The sequence below is a fragment of the Conger conger genome, chromosome 13 (assembly GCF_963514075.1).
Source record: "Conger conger chromosome 13, fConCon1.1, whole genome shotgun sequence".
Lineage (NCBI taxonomy): Eukaryota > Metazoa > Chordata > Actinopteri > Anguilliformes > Congridae > Conger > Conger conger.
Genome location: NC_083772.1, coordinates 26,998,023 through 27,021,835, shown reverse-complemented (window position 1 = coordinate 27,021,835; position 23,813 = coordinate 26,998,023). Strand labels below are relative to the sequence as shown.

The following is a 23,813-nucleotide window of genomic DNA, read 5'->3' as shown; positions in this document are numbered from 1 at the left end:
ACTGCTTCACTACTCCACACTGCCCATAACCCTCAGGTCTAGAGCCCACTACGAAGAGCTGGTCGGCGCCTTGCATGGCAGCCAATCGCCGTTGGTGTGTGAGTGTGTGTATGAATGGGTGAATGAGAAGCATCAATTGTACAGCGCTTTGGATAAAGGCGCTATATAAATGCCAACCATTTACCATTTACTCAGCATTTCTCTTTTTAATCGTGAGGCTGTGAAGATGAGACATGTTCCACAGCATGAAACAGCTGCTCATTTAAACCTGTCACATTCCACATAATCTCCGTCTCCCTCACCTTGTAAAAATCGCAATGAAACACACGTCTTTGAACAGAATGAAAGCCAGCTCCCTTTCCTGGTCTGTTTATGTAACGGGATCCTTAGCTCTGCTCTGACAACAACTGTGTCCAAAGGGAATAGGAACATTTGCTACTTTTGGAAGGCAAATAAATTGTGAAAATGGCTGTAGACTTTCGCGAACACAGCATGTATCCAAGGTTCCTTTCAATTTTAGAACCATGGGGTAGAAAGAGGTCAGGATTGAAGGGGATAGTTTTGGGGATTGAGGAGCCTTTTTTCGAAACTTCTGGAGACCTGGGAGTTGACTCTGCTGTTGATGCAACAGTGTAAACTGAGGGAGTAGTATACAGAGAATACTCCAAGCCCTGCAGAGACAAATCAGGCCCTGCACAATTTTTACATGACGTATCAGATCCTGTACAGTATTTAACTGGAAAAGTTCAGCTTGTTCTAGCTTGGTTGGAAGGAATTCAACAATCTGTCAAAAGCCTCTGGAGGTGCTAGTTTCCAGAGAGATTTGGGGAGGGGGGTGGTGATGGGGGAATTGACTTTTGGGGGCGGGGGAGGATGTAATTGAATGTTGAGCACATGTTCAGAAGGTCCTGCTGACACCCATGCGAAAATGAGAAAAGTGACAGCTCCTATTTTTTTAAATCCGTTTTATGGCTCTCCAGCGGGCCCTTCTGTGTTTTGGTCACTCGACAGAAGAGTGCTGATCCTAAGGGCAACTGATGGAGATACACATTCACACATACAGTATACAGACACAAACACACACACACACACACACACATAGTTCAGTCTGCTTCACACACAGGGATGCGATTAAGTTGCCACGATAATTTGCTGAAGCCAAGTCATTTCCCAAGCAGTCAGGAACTATTCCGGGAAGATAGAACAGTGATTGACGATGTGAGTCTAAGACGTCACAAACTGGGCATTTTAAACATGGTGAGGTGCATCTTTACTCACGTTCCTTTACGTAAACAGAAGGAAACGAGGCAGGGAAAGAGTTGGACCCCAAACTGCTGCTTTGCTCCCTTCTTGTTTTGAAAACATTGACCTCTGATTGGTCGTCAGTACATCAAGAGTTATGCACATACGTTGAACATTGATCAGACCTCAGTTCACCGAAAAGGACCACAAGCTGCTAAAACCAACAGCAAAAGGCAAAGCTAGACTCTAGAGTGGCATTGCACAAATTACTTTCGTTACAATCGCATAAATACCAGTGAGTTGACCAGGCTCTCAATTACTATAACAAACAAGTCAAGTCATTGACAAAATGATACATGTTGTATTTCTTAACAAATTAAGCACTTTGTTTAGACTTCTGATTAAGTGTCGACCTTAACACTCTTAATCATTATTTGGGTCTTTTCACAAGGGCACCAATTTTAACATAACATTCAATGCATTGCAGTTTACTTTGTCACTTCAAGACACACTCAACTGGACCCTACAGGGGTTCACTTTCTCATGAATGTACAGTAGGCAAACATCAAGACATTGCTTATATACAGTAACTCAATAGGCTCCCCTTCCAACCCTCCTCTTATAACCATTAGAATCTATTATTACTGTCAGAGTTTATAATACTAAAAACATTACACACACAGACTCCTCCAACCCTCTACCAGTTTAAGACCAATGGAGCTGTTTCAATGATCAATGTGAATCAGCAAACCATAAAAATCTACGTTACAAAAAGACAGAAGTAGCTTTAATGATAAACTACTGTTTTTGTGGATCAAATGGCACTTCCATTCCTGTCTAGGCTGTAGTTTTTACATTCTTTGAAAAGAAAATATTAGTGCACATATGAATTGTTTTGCACAAGGGGCTTCTGTTGAGCTCACAGCAACAAAACTCCAGTTCTCATTATGAACAACATTGTTCATCTCCAGAAGAAGCTCTCACCAGTCTCTCTAATCCATCACCTAAATGAACTGACTAGGTTTGGGTTAACACAATGTGTATTATTGACTTCTGGGCCAAAGCAGACCCTGAATCATCCAAAGAAAACACTTAAAGCTTTTTCCCGATATCCATAGGTGTAGATTATTATTTCGTAATAACCATTTTATTGTGCTGCACCTAAAGGGATTTGGTTTCCCTACTTTATTTAAATAGTCCAGTTGGAAAAGGGGTTAAGAAACAGTTATATATCGAGGCCCCCTCTATCTCTTCAAGGTGAGGTGTCTATGTCTCCAGTTCCCCAGGGACTACTTGGGCCATGCACCTCTGGTCGAACCCTAAACTCCCCCAGAGAGGCGGAGCCAGAGAGCAAACGAAGGGCTCGCCTGTGAATCACACACCAGGGCCGATACTTTATATCCGTGTCCCGAACACGATGTCAGCAGTTTTTTCCCACCATCTTAGCGAAGACAAAACCCTTTATAAAGTCCCCCAAAGGCTGTCAGCACGTTTCACATTTGTCAGGGCCATCGCTGTGGACTTCAGCTTCTACTGATGTTCTTACTTGAGCGATTACCAAAGCAAGAACATTTTTTCAGTCTACAGTAGGAGAAAGACAAGCGTGGGACTCATGGCTATAAAGGTACTGACAGATGGGATAAAAGTGAGAACAAATGGAGCAAAAAAACTTCTTGCATTCAAAAATGATCCAGATTTTCACCCTTCAACTTCAAAATAAATAAACATTTTTTTTGTGTGGTTTGTATGAGTAAATATACAATATAAATATATATGGTTGATTGGGATTGAACCAACTATGTTCAAAGGCTTAATCTTGGGGTCTTCACTTTATGTTTTGTTTAGAGGAGTTCTCATACTCCTTGGCGATTAGAGAGTAGCCTGTAATGTTTGTGCTTGATAATTAGAGAGTGCCTTGTGATGTTTGTGCTTGGTGATTAGAGAGTAGATCACACTTGTCACATCTGTCCTCCAAGGTAAATGCACACAGTACATAGGCATGGCAGTGGCCCTGTTTCTGTGATGAGGAAACCAGTTTACAACCCAAGTGCAGCCCCTGTCCCCATGAGACGTATTGGTTCATAGGAAAGCCATATAACATGCTCAGAAAAAATACATGAATTTCCACATACTTAAGTTTTATTAGCATTAAGTCAGTCTAATTAATAATTTTGGCTTGTGCTCAGCTATCTTCTGTAATTTGATATCTCACAAAGGAACGCATATTGGGAGCAATATTTCAGTGTGCTTTGTGCATGGCTTGCATGGATGGTGGCTGTTTGTGAGGCTTGGTAACCAGTCAACTCTAACAGACAGAGCAAAGGCTTACAAATCACAAGCCTGTAAATAATGCACTTGAAAGCCTATATACATTCAGTTCAGACCATACATCAGAATGAGGAAGAAATGACTAGACTAGACTTGACTATGAAATGATTGTTGGCGCCAGATGGGATGGTTTGAGTATCTCAGAAACAGCTGAGCTGAATTTCACACACAAAAAGGCATGCGGTGAGCAGGAGTTCTGTGGGCAAAATTGCCTTGTTAATGAGAGAGGTCAGAGGAGAAGGGTCAGATCGGTTGAAGCTGATAGGAAGGTGACAGTAACTGAAATAACCACACATTACAACAGTGGTTTATAGAAGAGCATCTCTGAACACACAACACATCAGACATTGAAGTGGATAAGCTACAGCAGCAGAAGAATGATAAGTGTTAAAGTCTAACAAATACATAATAAAGTGCTCACTGAGTGTATGTCCACTGTAAAGCACTGAGAATCTGGAAATTAAATGTTTAAGTAATGTAATGTAGACTTTGCTTATTATTATTATTAGGTACTGCATTTATGTTAGTGTGGGATAATGTAGTTGCCATTATAGATCAATGTTTTACACCATGTACGCACCGTAATATCAGAATTGTTATTAGGAACTTAGATAAGGTACCAGAAGTTTGCACTTTCGAAACCCTGGCAAGAAAATACTGTTGTATTCTTGAATACATTACTCAAGTACAGTATACAGTGCTACTATGCTGACACTGTGGTATGCTGAAAGAAAGTATACAATTACATACGATTTCAAGACATGATTATTAAACCCAGTCAAAGATGAGAATGTATGCTCATATAGATATCACGATGACCAGGCTGTTAACATTCCTGGACCTCTGAAGCTCTAAAAATGGGAAGGAGTAGACTGCTCCGGAAAAATAATCCAAAGCATCTGCATGCAAGTGCGTTTCTGACCTGACCATCTTTTATTTTGTCTTCAGCCCATTGTTCAACTCCAACTTGTATGACTTCTACTTCAACTTACAGTATTTAAGAGAAATGTGAATGGATATCTGATAAAACACAGCACATTTCTATTCAGGGCTAACAAAGCAGCTTCTATTTGGGTTTTGACAGAATTGTATTTTTAATGTGTCACTCACGTCCACTGTCTCCCACTTTCTTATCTGTCCGCAGGCCTTTCTGTAAGCCAGCACATCTGGGGCCCACATGCCCCTCACTTGTTTTGGGTCTCGTAGTTCCAATGTATCCCTACTATGGACACAGAGTACTTAACTTGTTCATTTTCCTTGCAGTATTTCTGAGTGTGTGTCTCCATACATTGAGGGTGGATCTGGTTCCACTGGTTTAAGGTGAAACATATCTACAGGTGTTAGTCAGTGTGCATCCTGGTAGGATTGAACTGAAACTTCAGTCTTCAGATTTAAATAAATAAAGGCTTAGATTGGATGTGGCATATTCCCAAAAATGAAGCATTTTGCCTACCTGTGGCTTTCTCTGGATTATTACACATGAAGCAGAGCCAGCTTCCTTCCTCGTCACTGTAGCCAAACAGATCAAAGAAACGCACCTCCTCCAGGTGTCTCTGTAGACTGTCCAGGTCCTGGAGAGAGAGAAAGAGAAAATCTGTGACAACCTCATATTTTTACAGCTATAATGGCTATACACAAAGTTTGGAACAGACATAGTGTATACACAGGTTTTTTGCTTTCACAAATTAACCTAGCTCAGTTAGTTAATTCGCTCTAACTCTTGGACATTTAGTCCACATTAAAACATTTTGTCGTGACACAACAGTTTTAAACTGTGATTCATGGGATTATCAATAAATCTAGCATAAATGTCAGATTGCATAAATTAGTGGGCTAATTAAATAATTCAGGATAAGATAGCATGTAATCCAAAAATTGATACAGCCACCCTTACCCACCCTTGCTTTAGAGATACTTTTAAAACATCAGTATTTAGAATTCATTTTCAGAAACAATTATCCAGAGGCAGTTGTAACTTCACACGCTCCATTAACCATTCCTCCTACAGAAACTTTACACCTCCAGCTTCCAGCATTCATCTAGCAGGAAGGTGAACGGAACACCTGGAACAGAATACGCCATTTCATCATTCGACCAATCGCAATTTCCTCCCGAAGTGAGGCAAGCAAAAGTCCCTCCTGCAGCATGCTGGGAAGCGTGAAGGGAGGTTTGTCTTTGTCTTTCATGATTACGTGACATGAGAGTTCTGAGTCACAACGTATCACCGGGCTCACCGTCGCAGACAGTGCGCTGGACGGGGCGCCTGAGATACAGTGATGAAGCCTTTCTTTGGACCCAATTTGCGTCCCTCTTGGCCACTTACTCCTGGATAAGGAGCGGTCTGTGCTGAGGCACAAGTCCTGACACGAGGCCACATCTGGAACCGCTTTCCTCTCTTTCCTGGGATCAGTGCTTGTGTCAGCCACACTCCTCCTGAGCATAGACACACTTCTGCTCTCAGTACCATCCTTCTATTGCCCTTTGGCGCGCATCCAGGGGATGTGTACCCACTTTAATATAGGTCCTGTACAATCTTTATGTGTAACTCATTTTAGTATTCATTTGTCAAAGATATAAAATCTCTTCACATCTGACACAGCCTTGAATTGAACAAATATCATTCATATGTGGTGGTATGGTCTTCATGTGTACTGCCATCTAATGTTGTGCCACTGAAATGCAATTACACACTCTTGCTAACTCATAATTTGCCACAAAATCAATCCGCATCTGTTCCTTATAACATCCTACACATGTTTGCCTGTTATTGCAATGAGTGTCACTCTGCTTTTGGGTCACCCGGGAGGAAGGCTGTGGGAGGAAAATATTGTACCTCTCAAATGCAACATGAAAAAAAACTTGGAATCAAAGCAATAGCTATCTAACTGGAAAGAGAATGTATTGTATCCTTTTAAAGAAATGCTTGACTAATTGCTCTTGTTAGTGTCTATTCAGGGTAGTGTGCTATATTTGCTGAAGCGTTTGGTCATTTTGTGACTATGCCAGAGACTTATACCATGATTCATAGGCTGGATTTCAGTACAGATAAATGATAGAGTATACTCCAGGTTGTAATCAACACACCATGATTTGTTTGAGTTATACCACTAGGAATACCGATTGGGTACACACTGGTGGTAGAACGCCTACATCTTCCTGATTTGAGTGCCATTTTGTGTCCCTTTGATGTTTCTGCCACATGAATGTTCTCATGTTGGCCAGGGGTGCACTTGGCTTTGCCTTCACACCAAGGGCCAACACTGTGAGTGCAGCAGAAAGAAAAGACCTTTGTGGGACGTTCCTGTACCCCATTTGAGTTTCTTTACTTGGACTCTTTTACTGGATTTTTTGACATCATAATAAATAGCAGATCATTAAAGATTTTCAGCGTACAGTTTTCAGTTTCTGATTTGTGCAGCCCAGGGACTTTTAACCTTTGTTTGAGCCTAAATGCCAAGACAGAAGATGGATCTCTACCAGGAAAAACATTCTCTTGTGTCATTCTATTGTGTGAGTCAACAAATGATTACTGACTCCTGGAGACCTCATTCCTCTCATGAAAACGTGTTTGAACACAATCATACGATCCAGGTTTGTACTACACAAGGATTGTAAAATTGGACATGGATTGTAAAATATATTTTCATGGGTAGGCTAGCAGAGTCAAACTCAGGACTCAAAATTTCAGATGCCTTTCCTCTAAAAAGTACAGCACAGTGCTGCTTGTAGAGCTTCCAGATTCCTGGTTGAAAGCGTGTGTGGGCTGTGTGTGGGAGAGGGGTGCTGGGGTGGAGCTCGCCATTTTTCACTGTATTTTACATCATGTTCATGGTTTTTACATTGCTGGAAGCTTAAAATAATTCAGCCATACATGCTTCTGTCAGAGCTCGAGAGACGAATATTAATGATCTTTTCCGACTCCTAAATTCTGACCCAATGTTAATCTGGGCAGTGCGTGGCCACCATTTTTCACTACTGCCTCCAAACCCCCCTGCAAACAACACACATGTCTTCACTTTGAACTCCCGAGCCGGGCTGAGAGGCACAAATACGTCAAGCGAGGAAAAAATGGATATGGTTACAAATGATATTTCAGGGACGCTCCATTTAAAGGGCTTTACACGGAGGAGAGGTTCCAGGCTGCTTCGGATTCGTACAGGTTTACATTAATCTGATATGGGGACCTGTGGCACGGCTTTGATTTACGCGAAAGAAAACATTCTGCTCACATCTATCCGGGAGACTTGTGCCGGTACGTGATGAAGCGACCTTAGGGAAGCTATACCGTTTGTCTTTGAGATCAGGAGACTTGACTGGTTTTGGTCCATTTCACCCCCAGGAGCAATCCCCATGAAATGCTAAATTACAGGGGGAAGGAAGCAAAGGGCGCTAGTAGGCCTTGAGTGTCGCCATTCCTGCGCTGTGGTAAACTCGTGCTACATGCGTCTTCTGTGAGAAAGTACTGTCGGATGCCGGAACACGCAAACACACAGGCCGCCAAACTGGGACCATCTGGGGGTGGGGTGGGGGGGGGGATGGCTGCCACTTCTTCTCACACAAAGCATTCTCTTAAATACTTTCATCCTCTCCCGTTAATTTCATCAGAGACTTGGGGATTCCTAATGCACTCCATGTTCCCTGGCAGCCACTGAGCGGACGGGCCGTGGCCCAGAAGCTTTAACCCTCCGAGTCCCGGGCCCTGGGAGGGATGTAAGGGGAGAGGGTTCGGATCCAGACACCAGTTCCCCCCCCCCCCCCCCCGCACATAGTCTGCGATTTACAATCTGGAGAACTGGAGGCTGGAGGGCGGGCGGAGGATTCGTGCTCGTCGGGCACACGGGACTCTGGCGAGCTTCGCGTGACACGGGGTCCCTCGGAGCCGGCTGCCAGAGCCGTCTGAGAACTCTCTGGGGCCTCTTTGCCTCACACAGCTCCCTCCGCAGCTCCACATTCTGACCGAGGACCGGCAGGGACTGCAGGGCTGGAACGCGGATAAAATGGCCCCAGCAACAGAGCGACATGAGGCCGCTCCGCCCCGAACACGTGACAGCAACGAGGGGGCGGCAGGCGATAATTTGAGCTAATGAGAAATGCACAAGCCACTCTGTTTGCATCTGCTTTGGAACAGATAAATCAATCGCAGCGCTGACGTACCATCTTGCAATAATTGTTCTCAATGGTCTTCCAGTAATTTCGCTCCGTGGTGACCAAAGAATGTTGAATATGATTGAAATTCATGCTTACAGAGAACCTCGGTCTCCTCTGTTCATTTGAGTGCGCACACATATGTTTCTGAGGATGCTTATGTGTGGGCAAGGTACAGGAAGTTTATAGCATGCTATTTCCATTATACATGATTTCTCAATGTCTCTATAAGCTTCTCCAGGTGAGTCAGTGTAAATTGAGGCCTAGGTGGGTTGTTTACCACTTTCTGACCCAAAGTGATTCAGGATTCCAGGAAACACAGAACATCATCATGAGTAAATGCTGAGTCAGTCAAAATAGGGCAATGAGTCCTTTACCTGGAGGACTCTGTGGACCAACGATGTCTGGGGACCCAAACACACATGAGACATTAAAACTGGTCAAGCAGGTTGACATAGTACCTCAAACTATTAAATATCTGATCAATGAGCAATTTGTAAAACTTTGTAAAGTTAAAATAACAGCCTCTGTTCCCCCCACACCAACCAGATCTCACATACATACAGTGCCTACATACAGACAGACAAACATTCTCAAAAAATACTCAATGCCTTTTTGCCAGTACAACATCATTGAGCAAGCCAGAGACAGAAAAAAAGAGTCATACACGTAAATACACTTTTGTTTAACTACGAGTGTTTGGTTTCCAGCAGACGCACTGGGAAAAACAAAGAAGCGATTCTTGCGACTTGATGCCGATTTATTTATTTATTTTCCCTCCTTTTCGGTGGAATGGTCCACAGGAGAAAATGGCATGATTTGTCACTGCCAAAATGACATTTGTAATGTCTTCAAGATGGTGCAGAGGGCAAAGAACTCGAAGACCTCCTGCAACTAATTTTTTTTTACTTTTGGGAAGCAACAAAAAAAGAACTAAATATCGTCAGCCACATTATAAAATCCTCCATACTCCACTAAGCCCTTACTTCCAGGTGGAAATGATTGTGGGCTCTCTCTCTCTCTCTCTCTCTCAGCAAAACCGCCAATAGCAGCCACCATGTCTATGCTGCCGTTCCCCCGTGCAGGCTATCTAACACCATGTTTGGATTCCGCTTCACTGCGAGAGAAAATAACTATTTTCTTCTTCCGAGGGTCATGAAATAAATTTAAGAGTACAGCTACAATGGGCACCAAGATGAAGTAGAGCAGTTTGGTTCACTAATAAATTGGTGAGTCTTGATTTTAAACAGATCCCAGATAAGGGTACACAGTCCAAAACAAGCTAGGCGAAAGTTCAAATAGCCCTCTTGTATCCTGCCCCTCCACCACCCCCAGTGCATATTCTGAGCAGTCTGTGTTTCTTTCCCATGAAAAGGTAGCTGCACGTATTTGCTTATCAGCAGGAAGATGATTAGTACGGCAATAAAGATTTTATTATTTCCATCAAACACATGTTTTTCATCTCAGTCTGACCATGTTTCTGATTGAGGACTCACATGAAGCAAACACCTGAATTTTCTACATTGCGCCAGGTCCAATCTATAGACAGTAAGATTATCTTCTCAGTTGAAGAGGAACGTCCTCAAGATAAATACAGGTCATGCAGCTGGCCTGTTGTGTGGACACCGTTCAGGCCTGTTATGGCAGAAGCAGTCACAGTGTGCACCCTTCATGAATAGGCAGGTGAATAATTCACTGGATCAATAGAGGCAGGATATCATTGCTGCCTTTACTGGGAAATGTTAATGAGCTTGTCAGAATCTGTTAGCATCATCTCTCTGCATACAGCCTGCCGTATACACATACCATATGGTGACTCTGAGTGATCCATTTCTCTGTACACTAATGCACTCATCTAGAATGAGAAATTACCCCTGGTACAGACACAGCTGTATTTTCTCTCTATTTCTAATTATTTCCCATTGTCCACTTAACATTTCTTATAATGACACAAGTGAATGAGAGTAGACATTTTGCTTATGGAATTCCAGCCTCATAAAAGGTCCAAAGTTAAACATGAAAACAGTCAGCTCTTTTGGGTGCCTCTGACCTTCGACCTTTCGCCTCAGCACTTCACATCTCAAACTGTGCGGCTTCTGAGGTCATTTTCCATTCTACAACACAACCGGAGAGACTTGGGGAACACAGCGCAAACAGGCCGCTCAGTACAGTGCGCTGACGCGGGGCGCACGGTGGAAGAAGGTTGCGGACATGACCCTGACTGACGCTTGCCTTTGGGTGAGTGGAGGTCTGTGAGGTCGGGGTCAAGCGCAAGGCCAAGGCTCTGTAGGACCCCAGACAGACGGATGGGGGCGGGAGGGGGGGAACCTACCTTCTTGTGTGGGAAGGTGGCCTGGGTCATGGCCGTCTCAAAGGTGTGCAGTCCCTTCAGCTGAGGCTTCTCCCACAGGGCCCTCAGGAACTGAACAGCCTTGTCATCTGAGGAGAGGGGCTCACTGGCTTTACTCTGAGAGGACACAAGGGCCCCAAGTCAGCCACACATCCCAAATCTGCTGGTCCCCCTAAACTAACAGAGGCCAGAGTGTCAAAGCTAACAGGGAGGTCAGACAGCCTGAGTATTATGTAGAGTAGAGAGAGCTTTTAATGATACTGTAGGTATTCTGCAGAATAACTATTATTCTGATAGATTAATAATGTAACATAATGTATAGTAATAGCAACCACTTATGAGAATCAGTGTTGATGTCTGTTCTTGAAGGTGCTAGAACCTCATTGTTACCAAACCTCATTTGGAGTGTTTTGGCGTTATATTTTCACCTTCTGGGATAGATACTATCTTTTTGTCTATAGGTGGAGCTGCAGAGGGAGATTAAGGGTCTATCAAGAATACCTGGCTACTTCAATTCCAGGGGACAAAACAACCTTTCCACAGCCAGATGGAGGCCTCTCTCCTTTGGCTTGCTGATTCATCTATTTTTGATAGGGTGTGCTAGATCCTGTTCATGTTACAGCTTGTTATTTGTTTCTTTATTCAGTCTTTTTGTGTGCTGTTGCCAAGGACAAGAAGTATTTATTTTATTTTTTTGTTTGTGCAGCTTTCTGATTTGGGTGAGAGTAGGAATCTATGATCAGGCCAGGGTAGTCTTCTTCTGTAGGCCCTACTTTGACCTGTCCTTTGTCATGTCCACTTCCATCACAAACATCTATATTAAGTTATTCATATATAGTTTGGATTTTGGTTTTTATTGTCTTGCATCTGTCTATCGTAATAAACTTTTAAATTACATCCATGGGATTTCCGCAACCTTGTTTTGTTTTCGCAATATGGGTCTTCATTGGTAATGTCATCCTCCAGTTAACCAAGGGCCAATTATGAGACACGAACATCTGGAATCTTGCCATTACCGAGTGTCATTCTAGAATTCTCTAGAACCTTGTCAGCAATGTGCCTGCTTTGGGCATGTTCTAGAGCTCTCACCTGCTGGGAGAGCAACATGATGTGTATCCACAGGTGGGGCTGCCTGCTGCTCAGGGTGAAGCTGGACTTGCTGTAGAGGCAGTAGTGTCCCTTCAGAGGGCAGGAGAAAGAAAATTTGGCCACGCAACCACGGTTGGAATCTGAAAATGGACCAACAGGGAGAGAGCGGCGTTACATTCCGTCAGAATCACTCAATAACTCACCGCCTTCACCTTGGTACACAAAATGAAAATACAGACTAGAGCTGTTTGGGGGTCAAAGGATTGTGGGTCCACAGGTGTAATGGAGCAGCGGTTAAAGCATTTGACACTTTTCCTGAGGGTTGAGGTATTTTACAACATATTTTCAACAAACACATTGCTGGTACATATAACATAGGCAGCAGGGCGGTGTTATTGTAACAGAACTTGGCTTGTAATACTCAGCTGTATAATACAAATGTTGACGTTATATGTAGGGTAAAGGTTTCCACTAAACAAACAACAATGTAAGAACAGCAAATGGAAGAGGTATATGTACCAAAATAGAGTGCATGATGATGTACCGTAGCGTGCTCGAGTCTGAGGGGAGGCGCCCAGGTGTCGTATGACGATAAGTCTGGGCATTTTTACATAATCCCCATTTGTTCCAGACGAATACATAATTCAGTGTACTGCTTTTTTTCCTCATGTGCCACAATTGTACAACGCAGCCATAAATATCGTACGCACTCATTAACCAGCGAGCACTTGACCCTGTAACCGGGCTGCAGTGACTACGAGAGGGGAACTGCAGTGAGGGAGCACTTTTCAGTGGCAGCAGTATGGTCCTCCACGGGCTGCATGCTGAAGGAGAGTACGAGGGGGCCGCAGTGACTGCACCCCTGGAGCTGGGATATGAACACTGTGAACGCCCCAGCTCTGCTCTGCACAGCACCCTGCACTCAGGCCCCCGAAGCAGTCTTGCCTTTGACACAGTTTCCACTCCCAAACTGCCAAAACATGAGGGGAAACTCCTCCAGGAGTGCATGTATGTGTGTGTGTGTGTGTGTGTGTGTGTGTTTATGCGTATGCGTGTTAGCAAGGTTATTTGTATGTCTCTGTGTGAGTATGCTGTGTCCAGTTTTAAGTGACCGCTCTGGACACTGCAGTGTGGTGCATATAAAATATCACTATACTGTTTCTTTAAAAATAAAAACACCAAACAGACCATTGTTCAGTCTGTCTTCTGAAAGTGGAATAACAAAAAAAGATCAAAACAGTTTTGTGGGATTCCAGACAACATAAACTGCTGAAGAGACAGTACGCGAATGAAAAGGAAGACAGCTGCCCTTTCTGTCTGCCCAAATAGTTTCCCATCTCTTGTCACCCAATCAAACTTAAGTTCACACAGTGCAATCTGTAACTATTTCGCCAGTGACACATTTGTGTTGTTTGGCTCTGTACTACAGCACATTGGATTTGAAATTTAACAGTGTAGCTTTCATTTGAGGGCACATCATATCGGGTGAGTCATATAACAGATCCGTTCTTTCTCCACACTTTCCTGCTTCCGTCACTTCGGTACAGGGTAGTGCTTATGTCATCTGTCAGTTGTTCCAGAACAATGTTTTTGTTTTTTTTAAGCAAACCTAACCTGGCCATTCTGTTCTTGAGGCTTACCACAGTTCAACTCAACAACAATTGAAAAAGAATGTTTTTTTCTTCACAAATGGAAGTATTCCTTGGTCATTCACTACAGTGGTCTTCTGTGGTCTACCATGTCATTTGCTATTGCTGAGCTTGCCAGTGAATTCTTTGCCAGTGGATTCCTGCTTCAGTTCCAAACAATGTACAGTCCTAAACAATGTACAGTTTTGACACACCCAATGTTTTCCTTATGTCTGTAATCAATTTATTCTGATTTCCCAGCCTCATGATGATGACCTGATTATTGGAACTGGCATTTGTCCTCAAGTTGAGAGGCAACAGCAATGAACTTCGAGTGCAAGCACCATACCTAGAATTTACCTTTTGTTAGCTTTCTTGTGAGTGAACTATTGATTCAAACCACACAGCCGGCTAAGAAACAGCTGAACAGCCAATTGTCCAATTACTTTTGGTTCTTTAAAATTTGGGAACTATTTTGAATATAGCTGTAAATCCTACCCAGTTCACCCTATATTGATGTACGTAAATATCCTCAAATTAAAGGTGACAGTGTGCACTTTCATTGCAAACCTCATTGCTTCATTGAAAATCAAATGTGCTGGAGTAAAAAGCCAAAACTGTCCAAATACCTACCGATGGCACAGTAGGTTATCCAGGAGACGCCTTAAAATCTGCAGCAGGCTGAAGGGCAGAGATTCATCCAGTGCATCGCAGATTCTTCCAACACCTCATGAAAAGTGCTAGCTCAGTGTGTAGGTGTGGTGCACAACTCTTTCTTTCTGACACAAACTGCACTTTAAATCTACGATTAAAGGCTTTACTGTCACAATAAATGTTCACCTCTCCATTGTTGTGCTGACTGAAAGGCCCAAGTGGAGTCCAGGTGGCAGGATGTGGTCATTAATTCCTCTTATTTCTCCAACGGGCTGTTTTGCTGGTTGGTTTTCTCAGGGGGAACGCGATGGCGCTCCATGCATTAAATCTTTCTCTGCCTGAGTCTCCACTGTTTGTGCTTTCTCTCACTGTGAACTCTGCACATTGAGGTGGAGATGGAACTCACCGACCTCTCCAGCCTTCAGCAGGCAGAGGGCAACCTCCACCCCCCGCAGAGCTGTCAGTCACAGTGATGTAATCTCATAACTGCCTGAGGGACTTAAACATGGAGATCTGCGAGGTTGGGGGTGTGTTCCTATCCTGCTTGTGATAAGCCCAGATATGCCTTTGTTGGCTAAAGCTTTTGAATCTCATATAATCTGTGAAATATTTATTCTGCAAGTATTGCAGTTGAGCACATTGTATGGACTTTATAGTGGTATTTCAGACCCTTACACACTTTTTAGCATTTTGTTTTTTGAGAGCTTGACAGTTAAATTTTTTTTATTAATATTTACACAGCATGTACTCCGTATGTATTTGGACAGTTGGCACAATTTCTGTTCTTTTGGCTCTGTTGTGCAGCACATTGAAATGAAACAATAAATGTGAGGTTAAAATGCAGACTGTCCCCTTTCATTTGAGGTTATTTACATCCATATTAGTGATAAGTGTAGGAATCACATCCATTTTTATACATAATCCCCCCATTTTAGGGCAACAAAAGCTGGATCTGAATAGTCAGGTGTATTCAATCGCTTCCTTACTGCAGTTACAGTTTAAGAAAGCTTTCAGTATCTAATCTTGATTCCAGGCTTTTGATTGCCTTTGGAGTCTGTTATTAGCATTTGTTAACATGAGGCACAGAGTGACAGCCAAGGAAGCCATTATGAGGCTGAGAAATGAGAAAAAAACTGTCAAGAGACATACGGTTAACTATAGGCTTTCCAAAATAAACAGTTTGGAACATCATAACATTTGAAAGTCACATGATTAGTTGAATGGCCTTTTCTGTGTGCAATTGCTCCTGGGGGATCGTCTCCTGCTTAGTCTAATCAGCTGTATGGCGCTTTGGATAAAAGCATCAGCTAAATAACTGAAATCCAACACATCTGTCATTGGGAGTGAATTTCAAGCAAAGATTCAACCAGGTCAATCATTAGGGAGGGAGTAGACATATCTCGACATTTTCCAGATCAGTCTGTCAAGCCAGGCAAAAAAACTGTCCAACACCACTGTGAGGCAAACAGCAATGTAAAATAGCTGTCCACAAAATCAACAATATCCTGGTCATTCCACAAAGTAAAAAAAGGAAAACTCTTCTGATCTTTGTCTTTCTACAACTATGTGATTGAAAGTGATTAGTCTCAAACTGCCATACGCCACAATTTTTCCATCCAAATTAATCTAGCATAGGGTCAGACCACACTTATCAACAATGAAAAATATATTTCATTATGTATTATACAGGTACAATATCAGTTAAAGATGTATGGCTTAAATCCCATTCTTTTTTTGGAGGGGGGGGGGGAGGGGGGTTGAAATGCAGTGCAGAAATATGATACCACCACATGGTCACCATAGTGAACCACCAGCTATCTTGGCTATTACCCCGCTCATATCCATACCCCCGATGATCCACTTTGGACTGCTGGCCAGACACACGCTGACTACACACACTCTTGACTCTGTGTGCTGTATGTGGGGCAGGGGCGAACAGAGAAGGGACATTGAACTGATGACGAATGGAAGGGAAACAGATACGAGTGGCCCCCCACCCCCGAGACCCCCGCCCCTGTCCCTCTCCCACCCCTCTGGACAAAGCTCATTTCCGTGGTAATGCCCAGCTGGTGTTTATCGAATTTACTGGACTTCAAGGGAACACAAGCTCCCAAGGAGGCCTCACAGTGGCCTCTTTTAAGGGGGTGTCCCACCCCTGACACCCCCTTAAAATAGTAAGTCTAAATATTTCCATTTCCAGATGTTTTCAATTTGAAATGACTCTGTGAAAAGATTTATGCTGAATATGCGATGAAGGTTTTTTTAAAGGAGGAGACTCAGCATTATTTCTGGCCCAGCTTGCGGATGTGTACAGCGCTGTATATTGCTAGGGCCACTCAGAGATCACTCAAAGCAATGTACTCTGATTGGTAATAACAGAACAGACTTGGCCACTGCTCAACTTTAGCAAAAACTGTCTCCAGCAATAAGCTCTTCGCTTTGACAGACCCTATTAAAAAAATGAATGCAAGTAAACTTCTCTATTGTATTTGAGAAATTAAAGATCTTGGCTATCACAGGGCACATCGGTTAGGGGAGAGTTTTGGCCCTGACCATATGTTTATAATTAATTCTTTGCACAGCTCCTGAAATGTGCGTAGTCTGTGCTGGGGATCGGAGAGGGACACAAATCATTACCGTGTCATCAAACTGCCAAATAAAACGCTCATTTTCACTGATGCAAATGACACCTGATTAAAGACCTTAGAGTAAAACTGAAGCAATGATGCAAAGCTAATGGATATTCCATTCAAATGCAAAACGCAGACATTGATGGAGCTGGCTCCTGTGGTATATCTGTCCTGCAATGTTCATTGTGTGAGACGTTTCAGATCACACCCTTTCAATGAAAAATAACCGGACTGAATGAATCACACACCCTTTCGTGTCAGGTTTAAGGGTTCAGAGGCGTAATATTGATTGGATAGCGGGTGAAGAGTGAGCTGAAAAGGGCTCTACCGTCGACGACGCACTGGTCTGGCACAGGGATGCGTTTGACCGTGTCCGCGCAGAAAGCCTTGATCTCCTCCTCGTTGTCCCTCAGGTGGACCCAGAGTGTGTCTCTCTCTCGCGGGTCGTCCGTCTGTCCGTCTGTGCAGGGGGCCTGCGGCGCGTCCACAGCAGGGGTGGGGTCACTGGGGGGGCCGGGGCTGTCCTGGGGGGGCTCTTCCGCAGGGACGTCAGCCCCCTCTGGGCAGGGCGATCCCTCAGGCAGGAACACCTCCGGACAGAGCTCCTCGCCCTCGCCCTCCTGACCGTTCTCCGAGGTGATGGAGCGGGACCGCACCGCATGCAGGGCCAGGCTCTTCGACCTTGAGGGGGGTGGAGGGAGGCAGTGACCGCGATCAATGGCTGTTCGAGTTTGTCTCCTGACTGCGGAGAAGCAGCACTCACATGGTAAATGGCTGGCATTTATCTGGCACCTTTATCCAAAGCGCTGTACAATTGATGCTTCTCATTCACCCATTCACAAACGCACTCCCACACCAACGGCGATTGGCTGCCATGCAAGGCACCAACCAGCTCATCAGGAGCAATTGGGTGTCTTGCTCACTGCAAATATAGTGGCAGGCCAGAGTACAGCCCCCACTGGAGAATATGGCAACGATAGTGATGTCAGTACTGATCTCTTTCATGTGAAGCATTAGCCTACACAGTATAGTAATGTGGTATGAGGAAACCTCTGAGCGCTGAGGTTTGAGAAATGAGTGTGTGACTGGCGCACCTGTTGAACCTCATCTCCCGGCGCTCGTCACGGGCGGCCTGACCGAGGCTGTGGCGTCTCTGAGGGCCGGGAGACCCTCCCTCGCTCTCCCTCTCCACCTCGCTCTCCCCGCCCATCTTCTCCTCGAACGCCTGGATCTTCACCTGCAGCTTCTCGTCTCCGTCACCCGCGCCCGACTCCAGGTCACACGGCTTTGAGCACTGCTCTGTCTCGTCCTCTACCCTGGGGAACACACACACAGACACACTCATCATGTAGCCGTGTCCTCTCCCCTCCTTTCTCCACTGCAACAAGCACTTTGGGTCAAACATCTTCATTGCATTATCAGGGATGAAAGGCCAGCATTACTTCACCCTATTTCAAGAGGTTCCATCCCTTTTCTTTCAGTGAATTTGAATGGAAAGTCAGTAATGCTACTTTCATTCATGAACACCCCGATATGTTTATCTCTGGGAAAGACTGGGAGAGCACAGGGGCAGAGAGCAGCAGGGCATGTGGGTGTGCATGTACACAGGCACACAGGTGCACTGGGGTCTGAGAAGCACACAGGTACACATAGCGCACATAGTACTACGGCACAGGGGAGCGCAGCCTCAAAGAAACGCAGTTACATAAGACCATGTTATACAGTAGGAGCTCATACATACAAACCACAGGACGGTACAGACACATATGTGCACAAGAGCACAGCAGAAATGCAGAATCCCAGACGAACGCAGACACAAAGAGGTAATAAAAGGGACAGCGCAGCAGTAGAGATGAAGGACTGGACACAGGCAGGCACGCCGCCTCTAAGAAGGAATGCAACACCAGGGAACAATGGAGGAACCTCTGTGTTCAGCTCGAGACAAATCATACCAAAGAGACCTACTCCACTCGGTCCACCAAACATATTTCAACACACCCTCCTCCCTCGAGTGTGGCCAGCACAACGGTACGTACTTAAACAACATCACCTCTGTTTTGTTCTGTTGTAATTTTAATGACATTCCTCCTCTTTAGGATGTGTAGTGGACAAAATGTTCTAGTTGAACCATCATGGAATGAATGAGTGCCAGTTTGAGAATCAGGCCAGCAAAACAACTATAGCCAATTCTATAGATTGCTGTGTTGCCTTTCTATTTTAAGCCTCTTCTGATTCATACAGGTTCATTACTAGGAATAACTAAATTCACTCAAATTTGTCACTCACACTTAATGTTTTATGCCACCTAAAACAGGGAGAGAGGTGGAACTTTTATAACGTGGTTTCACCATCATCATAAAAACTGTGTAACAAATGCTGCACATATTGCAGACTAAATATAGCACTTGAAGACCATACCCTCCTTCCTGAGTTTTGAGAAGCAAAAAAGGACTGAAATTTTTTTGGATAGACATGCAGCACATACACACATGCATCTACTGCATGTGCATATACATAAACATTACATGGGCATTCAAACACACACACAAATGCCTGTCATTCCTGGCATGGGCGACACTGGAGCTATCCCTCGGCACCAAAGGCGTATCTCTCAGAAAGAAGACAACTGTAATAATGCAGTTGTATTATCATAACCAAGTGACAGCCCTTATTAGCATGCTAAAGTAATAAGAACAGTATGGTACCTCATGGCTCTGTAGTGGCCCTGGATCCACAGATATGTTTAAGTGCTACCCAGGGGGTGGGGCCAGACTGCTGTACCAGCTTTGACTGATGGGCCGAGGTGCGTACGCGGTACCTGCTGGCTGCTACAAGGTCCGCCTCCAGGCGGCGGCCCAACAGCCGGGCGATGGCGGTGAAGCTGTTGCTCATGCGGTAGATGTCCTTCCCACAGCCCCCCAGGATGGAGGAGTAGCGGTCGGTCAGCCCCCGGATCTCTAGCAGCAGGGTGTGGTGAATGCTGTGCTCCATGCTGGCCAGCAGAGACACCAGGTACACCAGAGAACTGTGGGCCTGCTCCTGAAGATGGAGAGAGTCTGTCAGAGCAGCAGTGTGGGGCAGTGTGGAGCAGTAATCAGAGCAGCAATGTGGAGCAGTGGTCAGAGCAGCAGTGTGGGGCAGTGGTCAGAGCAGCAGTGTGGAGCAGTGGTCAGAGCAGCAGTGTGGAGCAGTGGTCAGAGCAGCAATGTGTAACAGTGGTCAGAGCAGCAGTGTGGAGCAGTGGTCAGAGCAGCAATGTGTAACAGTGGTCAGAGCAGCAGTGTGGAGTAATGACCAGGAATGCAGTCTGGAGTATTTGTCCACTCAGCAGTTGGACATTTCATCATGGGGCATCAGCAGCTATTTCATAAAAATACCCAGTTTCTGAGGAGCAGTTAAAAAAGAGAGAAAAATAACAGATAAAATAGGGAAGCAGAAGGAAGGGAGTCTGGGGTCAAGGAAGTCACACCCAAAAAATACTGCAGGAGCCTCACAAATAAGACATAACAATTGTGACAAAGAGCAGAGAGATCTCATCTATGAGTTAGACTAACTGCACCATAAAAGGGGGGACTGTTTCAAACTGAAATTGATGCTGATTTAAAAATATTTTAAAAAATCAATTTCAAACGTGTGGTTTGGCTTCAGTGTATTTACATTGTTCAGACGGTGCCAGCATCTCTTCAACTTTGGCATCTGCATTGGTGTCTCCACACAGTTGCCAGGAAACCACACGTATTTGTTTGTGCTTTTGTGAATGAGAAACACACTGTGATTCACCCCCCTTTAATTCTACTGGAGTTTCGACACGTTTTCCGGTAATACGTTATTCCCTTCAAGATGCTGTCGGGAGCAGTGCGGTTAACCGCTCCTAATGTGTATACTGTATATCAGCCTAATGCCTCTCACAGCCTGACCTCATGAATTAAAGGCTGAAGAGAAATGGGCTGCACCTCTACATTATTTTCTTGTCTGTTCCTTGCCCCCGACTACCCCCCAGCTGGGTGAATGACACCCGGTTCTAAACAGGGATGGATACCCTCATATTAGTGAAACACAAACTAGCACTGTTCCCATCCGAGCTGGGCTCCGGAGTCCTGTGAAGTGTCAAGCTGTTTGCGCTTTGTCTGTGTGACACCTTTATGGGCAGTTTCCAGTGTTAAACTGGAAAGGCTATATATTCGAGTAAATAAGAATGAGAGAATGAGAGAGAGAAGGGGAGAGACAGAGAGAGGCATCTGGGAATGCTTATAATACATACAGAGTTGTGTCCAGGGTCCAGAACACTCTTCTAATACAGTCGTCTGTGCCCAACAAGTCATCATTTAAACCAGTGCTACACAGTCTCCACTCCTGATACCAATCATACCCATCCAGACCTCACATTAGAGCATCCAACATCCACAAATTTCAGAATATCATTTTTTCCATATTCCTAATACATGATTATGCAAGGATTCGATGGAACACTTGATTTTCAAAAGTGACGTAGAGCCTGTTTATAAGTATGACTAAGGGGAAGTGATTAATGCTCAAAATGAAACTAAGCTGAAATTTCAAATTAGCTGGCAATATAAATTACTTATATGAAGGCACAGTAAGTCCATTGTTGGTACATACAGCCTTGAGTTTGAACCCTCTGTGTCAATAGCTACTACAGCTTAAATGTCAGATGTCCGGCTATAATGGTACAATGTACTGCAGGCATGGAAAGATGAAAAACGCAAAGTCCAATGAGATTGGATATGCTGACAGGGCCAACTTGACATAGGTAGTATAGTTGTTGACTAAGAGTGGTTTCAGGAACATGTACAATACTTGATACGCTGGTGCTTTGCCTCAGCCTGTGACCAGGCCAGCTCTAACCGGTCTTGTCCCAAAGGCAACTAATATTAATGCCCAACAAACCGCTGCCCGAACCGCCTCTCCCTCCCCTTCCTGGCGTCTTTCAACCACCCCCTACCCTCTGTCACGCTACAGTACACTGCATTTCATCATTCTGATAGGATCAGGAAATAATAACAAATGTTCAGAGAGATGCCTCCACAGAGTCCTCCGGAGGAACTGCTTTCCAGTGCCCCCAACGCTTGGCATCCTTCCTCCCCCCCGGACACCGCTGCCCCCTTGCCCCCCAACACACACATCCAGACCCCCTCGTATGAATTCTGTATCTCTGTTCTTCCCCAAAGCATTCTTTTCAGATCGCCCTTCCTTTGCCAGATGCCTATTCCATAAAATCACATCTCACTTGTTTTTCCAGCAGAGCATCACCCCTGACACAGCCAGGATATGTTCCACATTTTTTACTCTCCCTATATGCATGCCGTAATTGTCAAACAGGAATGAGAGATGTTTCTATATGTTTTTGGACGTCGGTCATAGATTTTTGTCTGTACTCTCCAACTCTTGGGAAGATGAAAACAATGAAACTTATACCACAGCACATTTCAGTTGAATAAAGTAAACTGTAGGTTACATCTGAAACTCAAATAGACATCTGCAAATATATACCGTAAGTGGGCAGTATATATAGCTATGGTAAATTTATGAAATCACATTTCAAAACCAGCCCCATATGTATTTAATTCCCTTTTTATATATGAGGTGTTGAATGAGCAGACATATTTTTCTGGTCTCAGGCCATTACAGCACTGAGCCAATCAAAACATCTTATTAACCTCCTGGCATTTAGAGATTTTTCAATTGAACTGCACCATATGGCTTTATTCATATCCAGTTTTTCATGGGGACACAGTAACAGGGAGTAATTTGAGGAAGATTCAAATCAAATTAAAAATGATAATTGGATGATTGGTTCCAGCAACATTCTTGTATTTTTCTGAAATACACCACGATACTCCACCGAGTAGCGCAACCAAGGACTAAATCTATGCTTGAGAGGAACCTGTCCATTCCAATGTTTTTGTTGTAAGTAATCAATTCTGATCAGTTCTTTTCATGTATGTGAAGAGACAACAAAGGTGAAGGGACACAGTGCTTACCAAACATGGTCATGGGCCATGGCAAATGGGACCTGATCATATCGCCCCCTAATGGCAATCTCATGCATTTCTTTTGTCCAGGTTAGGTCTGGCCTGTTCTATCTGTGTTCCCCAATGGAGGAAAACCAACCAATATCTGGCCCAGTGATTGGCCAAAACTCAAACAAGGAATGCTGTGATACAAGCAATGAAAAATGTGCCCCCTCACTTTCAATCACATCAAATTTCTGATCTGGATGTGTTGGTGCCATGGAATATTCTGTCACCATATGTGCTGAATGTTTTTAAAAAAACAAGAGATTGACTGCAACAGAAATGCAGTAAAAAGTAACCTCATTTTTATTTTGTTTTCCCCATCTTTCCAAACTGCCAGTTCACTGGATCCTGAAATACTTTACTCGGGATTTGAATTTGGCACACAATGTTTAACAAGCCATTCTAGTCCCATAAATGGAAGTTGCACACAGCCACAGAATATGATACGGTCCCCTTTGCATGGAGCCTTTCCATAAAAATATTGTAAATGTATCAAAATTGTCATAAAAAAACAAAAAAATGTTCCCCTTATGCAGCATAAAGCTTCATTCATTCTTTACGTGCTTATCCTCTTATATATTTATGTGTCTGCTTCAGAAAATCATTAAAGATAATTCTGGTTGTGAGCTATGCTTTTTTATTTCAATGTGAATCGGTTCACATCACTATCGTTAGATTTATGTCCTACACACAGAGCATGACGCATTAC

The 23,813-nt window shown here is 44.0% G+C and overlaps 1 protein-coding gene across 1 annotated transcript in view; it reads right to left on the bottom strand.

The window, feature by feature from the left end:
* The window catches only part of veph1 (ventricular zone expressed PH domain-containing 1), a 55,815-nt gene that overhangs the window by 6,270 nt on the left and 25,732 nt on the right, over window positions 1-23,813 (bottom strand). The window contains exons 6-11 of the mRNA XM_061218078.1: window positions 19,885-20,105; window positions 18,161-18,382; window positions 17,395-17,747; window positions 12,155-12,294; window positions 11,048-11,182; window positions 5,024-5,141 (exon numbers count right to left, since the gene is read on the bottom strand). Coding sequence (XP_061074062.1) covers window positions 5,024-5,141; window positions 11,048-11,182; window positions 12,155-12,294; window positions 17,395-17,747; window positions 18,161-18,382; window positions 19,885-20,105 — 1,189 coding nt within the window. The remainder of the gene's footprint in view (window positions 1-5,023; window positions 5,142-11,047; window positions 11,183-12,154; window positions 12,295-17,394; window positions 17,748-18,160; window positions 18,383-19,884; window positions 20,106-23,813) is intronic.